Genomic DNA, 18,442 nt, shown 5'->3' on the forward strand with positions numbered 1-18,442 from the left:
GGAGAGGATGCTAGTTCATATATTATCTATAAAACATGGGGCACTGCTGTCCTGTATGATCAGGAGTGAATCACTGGTTTGAGCCAACATAACTCTCTTTGTCATCTTCCATGGCAGTATGTTCCCCCATGGCTAACTCAGTTTTCACTTATTTGAGTAGGCCAACTAAGTACATTGTATACTTTGAATACTGCCTCTCTGATTTAATATTGACAAAACTGATATCAAATTCCACGCAAAGAGAAATATATTTGTATTCCTGGAAAGCTTTGTAAGGTCAGAAATGCAGAGCCCCATTCCTGCTTTGCTTGTCCATTTGTCCACAACATTGATTATGTGTTTTACAGTTATATAGTACTTCTCAGAATCTTAAGTACAGTGGTGATAGATTATTAAAAAATATGAATGAATTGGTGTGAGTGGTTTAATGTCAGATTAGGGGATTTTATTTTTTTTAACTAACCTATAGCAAGTGGGAAGACTATAAAATCCAAAAACCTGTGTTCCATAGTATTTCAGCACTATTTAAAAAATGCTTTTGCAGCTGTGATGTGATCACTGTGATGCATCATGTTTATTTCCACCATGCAATTAACACATTCACAATGATAAAGAAAAGGTGACAACCGAGACATACTTTAGTCTTGCTTCAGAAACGACAGGCTCAGATGAAATGCTCTCAGCTGGAAGTCTAAGAATTGGTGCGGCTCTAAAATCTCTCAACTGCTAACACCTGCATCTGTTTTCATCCTGAACTTCTCCACTGTTCTTCCATTTGAAGAGTGCTTTCATGTTTGAAATTCTGCAATGCACAACTGGCTTGCCAGTCTCCTGTAATTAAATATATGGACCCTGAAAACCTTTCTTAATCCGTAGAAAGCATGGTAGTGCTGTAAGTGTGTTTGCTTTTGTCTGAGGGCCATTTTAAAACTTGCTAAAGGCTCCAAATGGCCAGCTTGGCTCAATCATTGTTTTGCGTTTAGAAGTTACATTCAAAGCTAAATAAAGCTGCCCATCTTATGGATTCATTTGTCTGTCTTGTCTTTCAATTTCCCCAGCATCTGTGGGATCCAGCACTTGGAGCGAGCTGGGAATAACCTGACGCTGTTCGACTCTCTGTATTTCTGCATCGTCACATTCTCCACAGTGGGCTTTGGCGATGTGACACCCAAGATCTGGCCCTCCCAGCTTCTGGTGGTCATCATGATCTGCGTGGCCCTCATTGTTCTGCCAATCCAGGTGATTCCAACCTCTGTACTCACCTCTCTCTCCACATTTTAGATGAACCAACCATAAACCTAACCCACTTGTCATTAGTCTGACAATCCAGGTGACAAAAACTCTTCTCTCAGCAAATCCCAAACAATTGGACCTTTGGATGTGGTTAACACTTAGGTAGCTAATAAGCTTAATTATTTTAGTCAGCTTAACTATTTTAATTAAAATGGGGGCAAATATAACTTATCCTGCAAAACAAGCTGTATAACCATCAATAGCACAACCATTAATGTTTAACACTGTTTGGGGGCACTGCTTCTTTGAAAACTCAGGAGACAAAACCATCTCTAGTTCATGCATCTGAATTGATGCTGTTCAGGTACTCTTAATGCCTCTTGCTGCTCAGTTGAATTGTCTGGCTTAATCTTTAATTTAAAAATGAAGTTTTGGGAGGTTTTATTAATCCAGAATATCAAAGTCCTCAGTTCTTTTTGATCACATATATACATAAACCCAAATGAAACAGCCAGCTTTGACCATGTGAGTTGCTCATAGAGCACATAAAGCATACGTACCTGTAGGTGATGTGAATGTTCATTAGCTACAGTATATCCAATCAAATATGTGAAAACAAGTTAATGTAAAAACTTTTCAATCTTTGTCACAGAATGTGGTGTGCCATTTTCATAATCCTTTCGAATACTGGCAGGTTCACAAAAGATCCTTGGAAAATATATGTATGGGACAACCCCTTTCCTTTCCTCCCTCCTAACCCCTCTATACTGTACTAGGCAGATCTTCGTGATTTCTCACAGTCTCCAAACATTCACCATTTCAGTTCTCTCTTTGCTTGCATTAGCTATTTTTTATATGTAATGCAAGATGTTGAATTAATGCTCTTTTTACTTCTGCCCATATCAGATAGGAATTATTGCATACAGAGTAGCTGTCTACACCCTTACAGAGCAGTCTGGCCTATGTTAAGATGCACCTCACTGAACTGAAACATCCATTAGCCATATGGTCAATTTAAGGTGCATATCAGGAGAGCTAATGAAAAAGGGTGTGGACATTATTATATCTTCCTTCCCAGTGGTTTATATCTGTGTGCCAATTCCTAGCACGCCATTCTCCTTTGGTTTACTTTACATGGCGAAGAATCTGATTTGCTGGCCAGATTGCTCTTACTCATAGCCCAGATGTATTTCAGTGAAGCAATTATTTATATACAACAAATAAATGAATGCAATCCATTCATCTTCAGAATGTGTAACTCCTGAGCTTTATGGTATAGGCATTGAGTGGGGAAATGCCTAGAATAATGTGCATATCAAATGTAATATATAATTGTGTGTATCAAAGAGACAAACCACTGCAGGTCAAGCACTAATTGCAAATATAGTTCTGCTACACTTATTATCCTAAGTTTATTACGGTTGACAAACAATCAACCAATCCCTAATTAATCAGAGCATTTCTAAAAAAAACATGATTTCTAAAAGTATAAAAACTCATACTTGTAGTTCTTTCTCTTCAAGTAATGAACTACTGTACAGTACAGTATGTGCATAGACCTTTAAAAAACTCACTTCTGAAATGATTAGCAGTCTAGTTACAGAATAAATTTAGAATTCAGATTTTAGGGGTTTCAGATTTGGTCAAAGACACTATCCAAAGTGAAGTAGCATTAGAACCTGTGATAGGAATCACCAAGTCTAGGCAATAAGGACAACAGTTCAGTGGATCCATAGGACTCAACCTCTTCTGAAAGCACAAGTAGATTCATACAGTATTTGTGTTGTATGGTTCATTTGGTCCAGGTGAGTTTCATATAAACTCATTGAGTCCTCATCATGGGGTCTGGTACTATTATTGACCTAAAGAGGCCTCTGAACCCTGAAGGGACTATTTTCATTGAGGACTGTACTCGTGCAGCTATGGGCTGTAGCAGGGATGGACAACATCAGTTTCCAAGGGCTTGAGAGTTCTCTAGTTTTCATTCTGTCTCATTTAATCTGTAATTTGTAATCTGAGCAAATTCCAGGGTTTAACTGTAGGGTTGGTCAGGGAAGAAATCCTAATAAATCCATTGAAGCTAAGCAGGTGTGAGCCTGGTCAGTACCTGGATGGGAGACCTCCTGGGAAAAACTAAGGTTGCTGCTGGAAGAGGTGTTAGTGGGGCCAGTGGGGGGCGCTCACCCTGCGGTCCATGTGGGTCCTAATGCCCCAGTATAGTGACGGGGACACTATACTGTAAACAGGCGCCGTCCTTCGGATGAGACGTAAAACCGAGGTCCTGACTCTCTGTGGTCATTAAAAATCCCAGGGCGCTTCTCGAAAAGAGTAGGGGTGTAACCCCGGTGTCCTGGCCAAATTTCCAATTGGCCCTTACTAATCATGGCCTCCTAATAATCCCCCTCTATGAATTGGCTACATTACTCTGCTCTCCTCCCCACTGATAGCTGATGTGTGGTGAGCGTTCTGGCGCACTATGGCTGCCGTCGCATCATCCAGGTGGATGCTGCACATTGGTGGTGGTGGAGGGGAGTCCCCATTACCTGTAAAGCGCTTTGAGTGGAGTGTCCAGAAAAGCGCTATATAAGTGTAAGCAATTATTAATTATTATTATAATTCTTTAATAATGAAATAATGATTTCCTAAATTACTCATTTGAAAGTATTCGCATTAACTGCATGAGTGCTGGTCTTGAAGAACCCTTGATCCCCATTTTGGTTCACTGATGCAGCCAGTCAGGTGTACTGGCAATTTAAAGGACGGTGTGTGCAGGGAACAAAGTTCCATAGTTTTCCAGTCATATATTTCAAATATCATGTGGTGGAGCTGAAGCAAAAATCAATGACTCACCATAATGTATAGCAAGGCTGGTCAATAGAGTATTTTCACAAGCTGACAACAGGCATACTCCTTCCATTGCAGAGATGCTAAATATGATCAATTTTGAAACAGAGGCACAACATTTGTTTTTTCAAAAAAGAGAAAATCACCAAATCAAGATGAATACATAGCCTTTGTGGGAGGAGAATGAATTGGGCATTACTCAATAAATAGCAGTGTCCTCTCTGACAGAGTGCATGAGTCTGAAACATGGAGAATAAACTCACCCATACCAGTACAACTAACCCCAATTAGACATCACTTAAAAAAGGCAGAAAAAAGGACTGATTATAGGAGCTAAATTATAGCTGAGTCCCATCTCATAAACCTCCAAATACTAATACCAACCACTTTATCATCTTCTTAAAATACTGTCCTGTGCCCTGTGAAACTGTAATTTATTTTTTATATTTTGTGTTCTGCAATTGTTTTTCTGAAGTTTAAAAGTATCTGAAGGCCGAAGAACATGAGTTGCACGTGCTCAGAGGAAGCACTCCCATATAAGAACTGTGCGACTTAAATACTTAAATAGAATTCAGATTAATACAGGAATACCATACACTAGAAAAACTATTAAATTCTCTCTGGATCCATCTCTTTACTAAATACAATGCCTAATACAATTCCTGCAGGTCTTCATTATCTCTTTCCAACTTCTTGATCCCCAACAGGAATTAAAGCTGCCGCTTGGCTGCTGATGTTAAAGCACATGATTTGAATTTGCTTTACCATCAACTGTGTCATATAAACTGTTAGAGCACTCCATCACAACTTGCATCACTTCAGTATGTACTATATAGTAATAAGATCTTCTCATAGTTTTCTCTTATCAATTTCTCTTATCAAATCAGCTCTTTAATCTTATAAGTGTAAGAATGTTTCTTCTTGTTCTTCTCTGGACTGATTCAGGGGTTGTAATACCTTTCTGTATCATGGTGAACACAATTTTACACAATATTATAAATTACATTTTACTAGTGTATTGTACAATATTAACATAAAACAGTTCAAATGGTAACACTACTTTGCTTCTCTCTTCCCAGAACTTTATAGTTTTGTCCTCCAAAAGATGATAATGATAAAGATGATTCAAACTTGAGAAACAGGTCTGAAGTTTATTGCATGAAACACATTAAGTTAAATTTCCCCAACATTTGTTAAGTTTGTTTTTCTGTTAGTTATCTACTTTAGTTTAAGGTTGTTGCATCCAAAATATATTGTGATTGTGAGTGAAGTTATGTCCTTATTGTAGTAAAGGCTATCTTTGAAAACTCAGGCCCTTTAGGCAGATTCACTTGACAGTAGCTCCCTCAGACAAACTATAACATTTGCTATAAACATTTACCTGGACCACAGAGCTCATCTGTAGCTGTCCCTGAATGCACTGGGCAGAACGAGCAAAACTGATGACTGAATTGAAAAAGAACCACCAGGTGGAGATCTGGAGAACCCAGACATCAGGGGAGGGACAGTCTGGAACAACATCTCAGGGTCACCACATTAAACAGGTCCACAGTCTCATTAGCTTCATGCTGTTTGATGTTCAAATCTAATTCTGAAACCTATTTGCATTTAGCACTGTCTGGGGCACCGTCAGCTGAATTGCTACAATGTTCCCTACCTGAAAGGTCGGAGATCTTTCGATGACTTTTCATTAACGATTTTGGGAAATAAAAAATCAGGAAAAAATCCAATCATTTATTTACACAGCCTATAGAGTCTGTGGAGAGCCCAAAGGAGGGTGTTTCTTGAGTGCTATTTTTTTGCTTTCATTATATTTATTGACTGAGCTTCAGAAAACACGAGCTTGGATCCTTTGCATGGTCCGACTGTGTTTTCCTTTTAAAGAAACATGACTTCTGCCTCTTTCTGATAGGGAAGGCTACTGCCTGGTCTTAATTAGCTAATAAGGTTTGAATCCCTTGAGTGACCTCATTGGCCAGCAAGATATGGCTGATATCACATTCCTACACCTTGGGAAAAATCAGTCACTATGCTCCACAAGTCCTGCAAGTTTCAAAGGACAAACAGTTTTTTGAAGTTTGAAGTTTGACTCAGTTCTTTTAAAGCTGTTAATCTTTGCTGCTCATGTACAGATATTTTAAATAAGCGAATTGCATTGTGAACCACATGAGTATTAATGCTTTACATTAAACAGCCATATCAGCCTGCAACTTACAACTGGCAACCAGCTGAAGCTAAGCATGTGTGGGCCCGGCCAATATCTGGAAGGTAGAGCTCCTGAGAAAAACTAAAGTTGCTGCTGGAAGAGGTCCCCAGGAGGGGGCATTCACCCTGCCTGTGTGGGGGTCCTAATGCTCCAGGCAAAAATGCATTGTCCTTCAGATGAAATGTAAAGCTGACTCTCCCTGGACATTAAAAATCCCAGTGTGTTTCTTTGAAAAAGAGTACCTGGAGTTCTGGCCACATTTCCCCCTGGCCTTTACCTATTATGGCCTCCTAATAATCCCCATCTATGAATTGGCTACATTCCTGTGTTCTCCTCCCCACTGATAACTGATGTGTGGTGAGCGTAGCAGTGCACTATGACTGCCATCTCATCATTCAGGTGGATGCTGCACATTGGTGGTTGACAGGAGTTCCCATTATCTGTAAAGCGCTTTGAGTGGTGCGTTCAGAAAAGCGCTATATAAGTATGAGGAATTATTATGTATTAGCTATTATTATTAACAGTTGCAGGTGTTTGGAATGTAAATAGCTAGAAATTGATTGTCTTTCACTTCCTAGACTGCTTCATATTTTAATCACAAGCTCTTCCAGCTTGGGGCCTCCAGTTGTGCCTTTCCATCTTAGTTCAGTGCTTGAACCTATGTATCCAAGCAGAGAGAATGAGAGGGTGCAGACTCTCTCCCCTGATCCACCCAGCCATTGAGTTGTTCATCTTTGACACTGTAAACTCTGCAGAAATTACAGAAGGTTCTGTGCTGACTGAAGGAGAGGCTTGTCTCTCACCTACAGGAGAGCAAGGTAGCTGGCGCAGGAGTCTCTATTTCTCTCTGAGGTGAGAGAGAGTCCTAGCTGATTCATCCCGATCCCTCTCTGCAGAGCTCACTGTGTTTCCAGAATGAGTTCCTGTTGAGTTGGAGAATTCACTCCAGGAATTCTTTGTCTGTAATTGCCAAGTAAAAAATCAGCTCACTTTATGAGCATCACCACACCACAGGAGGTACACCTTCCTCCGTTATGTGAACTTTTGACCCACTCCTCTGTTCTTGTCCCCCCTGTGCCAGAGCTTTCACAGAGCAGACCAAGCCCCGGTCCTCCTGTGCCATTGCATATGGCGCGTCTCTCAGTCTGAAATGAAACACTATCTGACAATAGCAGCTATGGCTTTGATGGCAAGTCGCTTGATCTGCCAGCCGCTGGTGACTCCAAGACAGCATTTCACCCTCTGCAGGGAGCAACTATTGATTTGTGCTTGAACCGAAGGAGAAAAATCACCACCCAGGAGGATCCCTTCATGCGCGTTTTCTCTTTAATCTGGAAATACATCTGACAGTTGCTGATGTGACTGTGCACCCCTCCCCCCCCACACTTTTTGTTTTAAGCCTCTGTCTCATTTTTTTGTTGTTGGCTTTTAAATCAGGCATATTCTATGCATATGCAGTCAGGCATATTTCTAAGATGGAAGAATTATGTTTTAACAATATTTTGTACATGTGGGTCAAACATCAAGCCTGGATCAAATATCACCCCAAATTTCAAATCAGATTGAAATAGAAGTACAGTGACATCCACAGAATAAGTTATTAAATTGGCTTTGCATAGTTAGTGTGAGATGCCAATGAAGGTCATTTTGATTCAGGTTATTCAGGTTTTTATGTCAGAGGCACAAGAAAAAGAAAAAATTAGAGAGTGCAGAAACTACTACTTTAGTGTCAGGTTTAGTGTGGACGTTTAGTATTTGTAAAGACAAATCCAGCTCAGTTCTGAACTCTGCTGTTTGCATTGCTGACTGCTCATTTTTATTTTTATTTTAGCTGTGTATTTCTTTAAAGCATTTAATAATAATAATAATAATAATAATAACTTATACTTATATAGCACTTTTCTGGACACTCCACTCAAAGCGCTTTACAGATAATGGGGACTCCCCTCCACCAATGTGCAGCATCCACCTGGATGATGCGACGGCAGCCATAGTGCGCCAGAACGTCAGCTATCAGTGGGGAGGAGAGCAGAGTAATGAAGCTAATTCATAAATGGGGATTATTAGGAGGCCATGATTGGTAAGGGCCAATGGGAAATTCAGCCAGGATGTCAGGGTTACACCCCTACTCTTTTCAAGAAACACCCTGGGATTTTTAATGACCACAGTGAGTCAGGACCTCGGTTTTACATCTCATCCGAAGGACGGCACCCGTTTACAGTATAGTGTCCCCATCACTATGCTGGGGCATTAGGACCCACATGGACTGCAGAGTGAGTGCCCCCTGTTGGCCCCACTAACCTCTTCCAGCCGCAACCTTAGTTTTTCCCCAGAGGTCTCCCATCCAGGTACTGACCAGGCTCACACCTGCTTAGCTTCAGTGGGTTGCCGGTTGTGAGTTAAAGTGTGATATGGCTGCATGGTTTTATTTACACCTGTGGTTTTAAGAACTTTTAACTTATATCAACTGATATGATTAAAATTCCATGACTTATAAATATTGTAACGCTTACGGCCGACAGGCACTGTGTAAGAGCCGGCGTACCAGAGCAGGTGATGTCACCGCCCTTCCCTGTGATAGCAGGACTACAGCTACTGGGCTGTAGGGAGATCTCTCTTTAGCTCATGGGGCTAGGTCACTGCAGAGAGACGCGGGAGTCCCGGGTTCGAGCCCCCGACGGTAGGGGGCTGACCTAATGCGGCAAGGGCGCCTGCCTGAGCCCCCGTTGCGTTACAATATTAAGCTTTGGTTTGCTATCTGCATGCAAACCATGAATGCACATATCTCGGATTTATTTGCCTGACTTTGTTCTGACCAGTGGGGTTCATATTGTTGGCTCGGTATTCTGTTAATACAGGCTGTTAACAAACCCTGTGCAGGTCTCGAGACGCAGTCCGAAAGCTAAGGTGTCCAAGACGGGAGGCGAAGAAGAGTGGTTGGTAATTCCAAGCGAGGCCAAATCCAAGTAGTCAGAACGAAGTCAGGCAAACAAATCCGAGAGGGGCAAGACGAGAGAGAGGTCGCAAGAAATCCGAAGCCAAAGACTCATAGGTGAGGGGATCCAGACGAGCTAGAGAGGGTTTCAGGAAAGGAAGGTGAGGCAAGCTCAGGAGGCAGATGAAATCCTAATACCGAGCACTGGTAGCAGTGAGCAGAGGGTTTAAATAGTTGCGGGGAAAAGATGTGGAATGAAGATTGAATCATTTGGAGCTAATTGGTGCCGACTGTGCTCGTAAAAAAACACACCATACCATGATCTGTGTGTATCTGTTATTGTTTAGTGTTTTAGGATTGTGGAACAAGCTACCCAGTCATGTTGTTGAAGCCAATACCCTGGCTTCTGTCAAGAGACAACCTGAGATCGTTAGATTTGCTACTAACTACCAAAGAGATTAAATGAGTTGGATTTACATGCACACAGCAAACATGGCCCTGGTCACTTTCTGTTTGTGTCCCCCTCACACCTCTACCTCCGTTGTTCTGATGCCCAGTTCGAGCAGCTGGCATTCCTGTGGATGGAGCGACAGAAATCAGGTGGTAACTACAGCCGTTACCGGGCCCAGACAGAGAAGCATGTGGTGCTGTGCGTCAGCAGTCTCAAGATCGACCTTCTCATGGACTTCCTCAATGAGTTCTACGCTCACCCTAGACTACAGGTGAGTTCAGTTCATGGACATTGCAGGGACTTTATTTGAGCATTTATAACAATGTTTAACCCAAGCCTGATAATACAACTTTATTTTCACAAATAGTACATTTTTCTTATTGGTTTAACAGGTCATTACATCAAAAGGTTCTGCTAAGCCAATGCTATCTTCCTGACCCTGTGCAAACTTACATATCTCCCAAAACCCACACATTTTTCCATCATGTGGACCATCTCAAAATCGATCAGACAATTAAGCAGACTATTTAAAGCTATTTCCCCATTCATTTAGTGTTCTGAAATTAAGCTAAGCTGTTAGTGTTTAGCTTTTCAGTACTAAAACACTCACCTGACAAGCACTGATTGTTTCCTTCATTTACAAGCACTGAATCAGTGGGATCATTCTTCCTTCCCTGCTTTGTTCTTGGCTTGTACGTTTTTGCCCTTTCTTCCTTTTTTTTGTTTCCTCCAAAGCCACAACTCTCCAGCCTTCTGTATTACATCAAGGCAGTTTTTTCCCAGCTTCGTTTTTATTCAGACAGCTGTATTCAAGCCAGTCTCTCTGCTGCACCAAGGCAGCTTTTTCCCAGCTTAGTATTTATTCAGACAGCTGTATTCTAGCCAGTCTCTCCACGGCATCAAGGCAGCCTTTTTTCAGTTCACATTAATTAAGACAGCTCCATTTTTTATCAGCCTGCATTATTACTTCATCTTCTCTCATTAAGCCTTGCTCCCATTGTGTCTTCACGAAGACTCCAGAGGCTCCTCTGTGATCCTGCACTTGGAGCTCGGCTTGCTATTCGCCTGGCTCCAGGGAAAGAATTGTCCTTCAGAACTACACTCCTAGCAGCATCACACTGTGTTAGGCATAACATGCTCATCCTAAAGAAGAGCAGACACTGTACCAGTACAATAATATATATATATATTTATTTCAGGAGCCCCTGGAGACTATACTCAGTCCTAGCACTGTCACTGCCCTGTCACAATAGACAAGAACCACTCTCTGTCTGTTTGCTCTAGTCCTCCCAACTGCCAGACCATCACCAGTAGTCAGTCACACTAACACACACTCCCTATATGCTAGGTTGTTATTGGAAAGAACAGCATAATCTCAGGGTAAAACAGTTGCAATGTTTGAAAATTTAAGTCCTGGGGAGAACCACCATGTTAAGCAATTTTATGTCAAGGAATAATAAGATGCACCTGACTTTACAAGAGGGAAGCCTCAACATTTAAGAGTAACTGTTGCTACAATGCCTTAAATATTTATTAATGTATTCAAATATTCAATTTCACTCCTTACATGCTTGTCTAAGATGGTTAATACAAAGAAAATCCTCACTGCTTTAAACCAGTAATAGTAACCATTCAATTACTCACATTATCAGTACTCTACTTGTCATGCTGGGAGCTCTTTGTGCTGTTGTAGTAAAACACATCATCATATTTTAGACAAAATGAAACAGTATGTCTTGAGCCTAAAGGACATAGATCAATAGTTCTTGACTAAGGATCACTCAAGATGATCAGTGGGACCCCAGGATACCTTCCCAAGTCTGGCATTGTGTGGATGCAATGCACTTAAACCCTTGACTTGGTTTTGCAATACTTGCAATGGATCAGTAGACCTGAACTTCTGTATTTATAAATTAAAACATATAATAGTAGTAACATTATTTAAAATGAGAAATTTCAGCTGCTTTTTATTTGGAAGGGATTCCTTTAAATGATATAGAATCCCTACTATTGACAAGGTATAGTGATTAAGGAGTTTGATTAGTACATTTAAATGTGCAAGCATTTTTCACAGTGTTCAATACATTGACTAAATATAGTTTCCATGAAGGGCAATGGCAATGATCAATAAGTGGTCCCTGCCTTCTGTGCTATTGTGGACAGATGCATTGTATATCAGGGGTTGACAGTATAGTGGCCAAACAAATGCAGAGAGACTAGATGGTGTGTATTGCAAAGTTGATTTTTTAAAGTAAACATAAGGATCCATTGATGTAACTGGCAGCCTGCCTGCACTTAAGAACAGGAAGGTAATTAGAGACACTGACACGGTCATTGTTTGCCATCAGTATGCAGGGTTATTGAATAGCTGAGGGCATCATTCTCCTCCATGATTAATGACATGGTGATGTTGTGTGATCACCTGTTAAGATGGGCTATGGATTACCTGCAGCAGGTTACCTGTCAGCAACAGATTGTTTTAGTCATTTTTTTGCGATGATTTTTTTTTCTTGGATCGATAGGCGTTGTTACGGATTCGGCCAGTGAAACCGAAACCAAGTAGTGAACCCACTTGCGGGAGCCGACAGAGACAAGTCGTGATCCAAATACCGTAGCCGAAGGAGAGAGCCGAGAGCCCAGGGGAAACCAGAGAACCAAACTAAGAGAAAGCAACCGAAGCCGAGCCGTAATCCAAAAGACGTAGTAAAAGGGGATAAACCAAAGTCGTAACCAGAACAGTACGAGGAGGTAGAAGGCGTAGCGCAACTAAGTAGCTCGAAAGGGAAACCAATACTGAGAGAGGGGGTAGGGAAAGACTAATGCTTAAATACCAGATGAGACGGAGGTGTGGTGGTGAAAGCGTACACTGATAGGTGGACTGATGAACTAAGGCTACGCCTTCTTCTGCCTCTTTCGTTGCCGAGAGGCAGGGATCGTAACAGGCGTTTAGCATGCGTGCTTGGGTGGACAAGACCATTTAAAAAAAATGGGATATGGCTTAGCAGTCATTGCTTGCTCATGTGCATTTGTCAGTATCATTGCTCAGTAACACCAGGTTAGATCACTTGGTCATTGCACATTGATGAGGTGTGATTGTCTTTCTGGATGATTGCACACTGATGATGTTGAAATCTCTTCCTAAATCTCTGAGTTTGTAGTGGATTATAATGAAAGGCAGTGATGTATATTATTTATGCACCCAGTGTTCAAAATTGCAGGGCTTCCCTAGCTGGGAAATTGGAGATTGAGCAAGACATAGGCTTTATCCCGCCAGGCTTTAAAAAAGCATAAGAAAACCCACACACTTTGATTTATTTCTGCAGTGATGCAGGAGAATCGGTCAAATCCACAGTAAAGAAAAATGCCCATACACTGCAATATGCAACAGTCACATTTTTTGTGACTCAAGATGCTGAAATCTTGCTTGGAGGTCTTCATCAAAACCAAAGGTTTTGATCATTTAAATAAAAAATGCGAGTCTTGGATATTGAAGTATCCCCATAAGGATATTGAAATGTTTTCCAACCTAATCCCAACCTTTTCTTCTATCAGCATTGCCTTATTCAAAGTTTTAAAGTAACTTTCTGTTTGTTCTGGAGGTGGAAATCTGTTCCTCAAATAAGGCACGCATTGAATAACATTGACAGAGTATAGTCATTTGCCGTGCCGTTCTGATATATTGGCCAATGGGAATTGAAGGATCACTGCAGAGCAACAGAGGGTGACTGATTCTGCCAGGATCAGAGACGGACACACCTGCCTGCCTGTCTTTGCAGGATTATTACGTTGTGATCCTGTGCCCCACGGAAATGGATGTGCAGGTGAGGAGAGTGCTCCAGATCCCACTGTGGTCCCAGAGAGTCATCTACCTACAGGGCTCAGCTCTCAAAGACCAAGACCTCATGAGAGCCAAGTAAGTTTTTCTGAAAAGGGTCTGCTTGCTTGAATTCAGTATTAACACTGTGCTAAAGTAGGAGACACCCCAGTGCTAATAAAGAAATCACTCTGCGGCAAATGTCAATTATGAGTCCCTCAGATCCATTCCACTACAAATCTTTGGTGCCACCTGCTGCTTAATTATATTATTCTGTCAATTAGCAAGGAATCAAAAAATTACAAAGCTGGTTGTGCCAAGCTCACTCAATGAAACAGATTAAAAAGGCCAGTATCTGAAAACCCCTTATATAAACTCTTGTTCAAGAATTTGAGCCCAGACTAAGTAATTCTCTGCTCACTGATTTTAAATAGATTTCTGAGAAACAGGGTCTTAGGTTGTATAGGAACTGTTGCCAAATGTGATTAATAGCTGTGAGCCTCAGGACAGTCAATCAACTGAACATATGAATGATTTTTTCAAGCTATCACTTAATGACTAGAATTTCTAAACCCTTGCTACATTTTGGTGACTGAGAACACTGTGCTGTTGGAGGTACCATCCCTCAGATGAGTCCTGATTGCTTGATCATTAACATCCCATAACAATTTTTGTAAGTGGAAGTGTGTTGACCCTTCTGTGCTGTCCACATACCACCTTCCGTGCTCCATATGATATGGCACCTGATCTGCTGTGTGGAGGGACTGCTGTGTGTCCCTCAGGTGGATGGTGCACTTCAATGTTATTTGATGTTGGTCCCCCTCTTAAATGTGAGGCATTTTGGAATCATTTGGGTTTGAAAGTATCTATACAAATATAAGCAATTAATGTTATGATGGTGACTGAGTGGGAAAGGCTGGATTATAAACACTTTATGAATATCAGGGAAATTAAACAATTAGCTGTAGAAGATTGCCGATCATGACTACAACAAATACTTATTGCTTGCATGGAATGTGAGATAAGAATGACAACGCTTCTAAACCCTAGCTGAATTATCAGCCTTTTCTAGCTTGTCCCCACCAGTACATTATGCCATAAAATGGCTCCACCACAGGAAGGATGGATGGGGTACATAATATGCTTTACTCTGAATTAAGGAAGGGGCATCTGAGAGAATGTTTATATATATTTTTTATAATTTGGTTATGACACCAGGGGGCTACCTCATCTGTTTTTGCAAATGGATGCCTTAGGATTTTTCTATAATAGAAACTCAGGCCAACTGAGCATTGTATCTCTCACGGCACAGCCCTATATGCTCATTATCATTATTAATCTTATATAATAGGAGTGTATGTTTCAATTGAAGTCCCTGACCAAGAGTGATTCTTTGCAATGGCCCCACCAGAAAAGTGACAGAGTACTTTGCCAGGGAAAAAGTGCATTAGTTACATTGAAAATACCAATTAGAAAAAAAGGATTGAATGGACGTACTAGTTCCTAACCTTTCGGCGGGGGAAATGGAACTACTTAGCATGTGTAAATGTGAAGTGACTTGACCTCGAAGCAGGCCTGCATGCAGCACAGCGGAATTTGATTGTTCACTGTATGAACAGTGTTTGTATCTGTTGATTGTCGCTAACCTCACTAACCCGTGACCCTTGTCTTTTCCACTAACCTGCTGTGGCCCCTACCCTTCCTGCCCATGCTGTCTTGCTACTGGCTGGCTGAAGGATGGATGATGCCGAAGCCTGCTTTATCCTTAGCAACCGTTTTGAGGTGGATCGCATCGCTGCTGTACGTTCTCCTTTTTGTTTTGTTTTTTTTGCTCCTTATCTATGTTTAATTACAGATTGCACTGAAGCATACTGGAGAGTTGTAATGGTGGAGCTTGTGTTGTATGATCAAAAGTCAATCACAGTCTAGTCTCAGTTAGGTGTAAAATGCCTTTAAAAACTTAACATTGATAATTGCACAAAGGGAAAGGAGGACTGTATGGAGAAAACTACTAGGCAATGCTTTTATAAATAGAACACTGATCCTGTGCTTTGTGTCCAAACCAGCTGTAATCTGGGACTTTCATTCTTTAGCCAAAAACAAGGTAATGTGGGGGTTCACTGAGAGCCTGATCCAGCAGGCGTCTCTACCAGAGTGGTCCTATAGGAGGGCTCTGCCTCCACACTGAACACACCCCTCACATACTTCAACTAACAGAGAGCTGTGGATTCAAGTCCCAAATGTACACATTGTTTTGCTAGCCTTGGTATCCATGAGCAAGGTCCTTAGTCATGATTGTTCTCATCTACCCTGCTGTATAAATAGGTAGTACCATTGGGTGAGTTAACTTTAAATGAACCAGGGTCTGATTCACAGACTCACACTCTGAGTTTGCTTAATGCTCAGATGTACATTCATCAGAGCATTATGTGGTATGTCATGATGTGGTATAAAGGAGAAGATGAAACAGGTGTGCATTCATTTCATATAAAGGAGAAGTGCAGATTTAGTTACAGGTACTATTTACAGAGGAAGAAGTAAAAACTAAAACTACAGGTGAATATCAAAGTGTGCAGGAGAGCATTAGGCAAATATGAAAACTTTTGGATAATTGAAACCTTAGAAAGCAATTCACTGGGCAGAATAATGATGTAAGCATATCCACTCTTTCCTATTATAAAAGTAAGTGAAATAACTACATATAAAAGGCCAGTTGTTTAATAGAACTCTAGAACAATAATATACTCTATGTGTAGTGTCTTCTTTCATGAGACAGATGGTAATAAAGGCTAAATCCACAGCCAGCAAGCTGAGAGAGTCCTCCCAACTTTCTGCAGTTGTAAATGTCAAAGGTCAAAGGTCACAGCTTTTCTCAATGGTTCTATGGAGCATGATTACCCAGAATCATGCTTTTGTTTAAAGAGACAGTAGCAGATGGGGATCTAAATGAGCAAGATTGCAACAAGCTCCTTGTTCAGAGATTCATGTTTGGATCAAAACCTGGGACTCCTCCAGTCTATCCCATCACTGCACAGAGTTGGCAACAAGCAAAAAGATTGCAGGAGCTGAGTTTGTTTTTGTCTGCCTCCTACTGATCATGAGTTGAAAAGGCTCATCTATATGGTGCACTTGTAGGTAGCAGTGCAGATAATGTGAGAATGTGTCCCAATGTGATTTTGTCTCACCACGTATCAGTCCTCTGCTGGACAGTTGTTTCTGGGTGTGGGCCTGTCTCATTAACAAACATTACATTGAAAGAGCCCGTCTCTGTGCTGGGAGAATGCTATGTCATTTGTTTCTGTTTCATCTGACATTTCCTTACTGCTCTAATGAGATAGGTATAGCTAAATTAAATCACTGCAGTGATCTCTGAATAGCAAGCCCGTGTCTATGCCACAAAAGATCAGATGTGGCGCAGCTGGGATTACTGTATACAAACTCTTCCATTCTTTTGAAAAATTAATGTGCTGTTATCAATTGCACATCAAATTCATAGTGTCAAAGACAGACCTGTTTGCCAAGGGAGTCTGTTTATTTAAAGCTACTTGCTTTTTTAATTTTGTTTTTCCTTTGGATCCATTTTGATATCTACAGTGTTGTATTGACTTTTAATGAATTTGCTTGTCAGGGACCTTTTGAAATGCTAAAAGCCTTTTATAAGTCACATGTCTAGGGTATGATTTATATTTAGAAGAAGAAAATTAGCTTTTGTTCTCAAAATCTAGACTGCTAGCTTGAAAATATTCTTGTGAATCATTAACTTCTTCAAATGTAGTTTTTGTTTTCAAGGAATGAAGCACGTTTTAACAATTAGCAAAACGTTTCTGCCATTTCAGTGTCTGCTTGCAGAGACTCTATAGGACCTACAGAAATCAACTAAAATTCAACTACTGCTTTGTTGCTTTGAAGAACATGCAGTATTGTAATGTGCTAGATAAACAATATTATCATATGTAAGATTTAAAAGGATAACTGATATAGGAATACCAAAATAAATTAGTGTGACACTTCAATCATTTGAACCTTTTTGTTTTCTCATGTGTTGGAGGAGCTGTATGTACCTATATATCCACATTTATCCTTATAATAATAATAATTTGACTGATGTTTTCTCAATCTTTATTACAGCTTTTGCATGTGCCTGAATTTCAGATTTAGTTCCCTTCTGTGTTAATCAATCCTTTCCTGGTGGTTTACCCAGTTAAAAGTGTATTAATCAAAGGGGTATGTACTTGTGGGACTGATGAAACTGATGCTTATATGACTGTCCTCAGTATGTGATTCAGGGAGACAGTGTAAAAATAAATGGTAACAAACTGGATTAAGTAGCTGGCTTTAGCAGTTAACATAACTGGCCTTGAGTAAAGACTTTTATTGGTTTCAGGTTATCTTAAAATTCCTGGCACACCTCCATAGCTGCTCTGACAGGATTAAGTGGCAAATGAATGGATTACACGGCTGTGCTTATTGAACTTCTTTAAAAAAAAACTCTAAATTACAGTTTCTCTAATTTACAATTATTTTTTATTTATTCATTGGGCATTGGTGTTTTTTATGTTTCTTCCCAATTTGTAATTGCTGCTGTGAAAAGCACTTGCTTTGCCACTATGACCCTCATGCGCCTATCCCACAGCAGCCACAGCAGTGATCAGAGTATTGATATAGCTCTCACGGACAGCACTGCAGACTCGCAGTATAGGTGTCTGGGCTTTGGGTGTTCAGAGAAGCAAAACTCTGACTCCAGCAGCATACAGTAGTGTGCTGGGCACATCCTTTTTACTTTTACCTAATGACTCAAACTGGGGACATATAGGCTGTAGGACTCAGCTTGTGTTCAAAACAGAGTCTTTACTGGTTGAACAACTTTTTTCATTAATTAGAACCTTGTTTCAAAGTCTCTTTGTATTTGTGTGTATCCCCATTTGGATCCTGCTCTGTTTTGTTCAATTTTCTATTTCA

The 18,442-nt window shown here is 40.6% G+C and overlaps 1 protein-coding gene across 1 annotated transcript in view; it reads left to right on the forward strand.

Moving 5' to 3' along the window:
* Nucleotides 1-18,442, forward strand: part of kcnt2b (potassium sodium-activated channel subfamily T member 2b) — a 209,234-nt gene that overhangs the window by 141,621 nt on the left and 49,171 nt on the right. Inside the window, exons 10-13 of the mRNA XM_088603769.1 lie at nt 1,059-1,239; nt 9,776-9,940; nt 13,446-13,582; nt 15,220-15,283. Coding sequence (XP_088459895.1) covers nt 1,059-1,239; nt 9,776-9,940; nt 13,446-13,582; nt 15,220-15,283 — 547 coding nt within the window. The remainder of the gene's footprint in view (nt 1-1,058; nt 1,240-9,775; nt 9,941-13,445; nt 13,583-15,219; nt 15,284-18,442) is intronic.

The sequence above is a fragment of the Lepisosteus platostomus genome, chromosome 13 (assembly GCF_059453375.1).
Source record: "Lepisosteus platostomus isolate fLepPlt1 chromosome 13, fLepPlt1.hap1, whole genome shotgun sequence".
Lineage (NCBI taxonomy): Eukaryota > Metazoa > Chordata > Actinopteri > Semionotiformes > Lepisosteidae > Lepisosteus > Lepisosteus platostomus.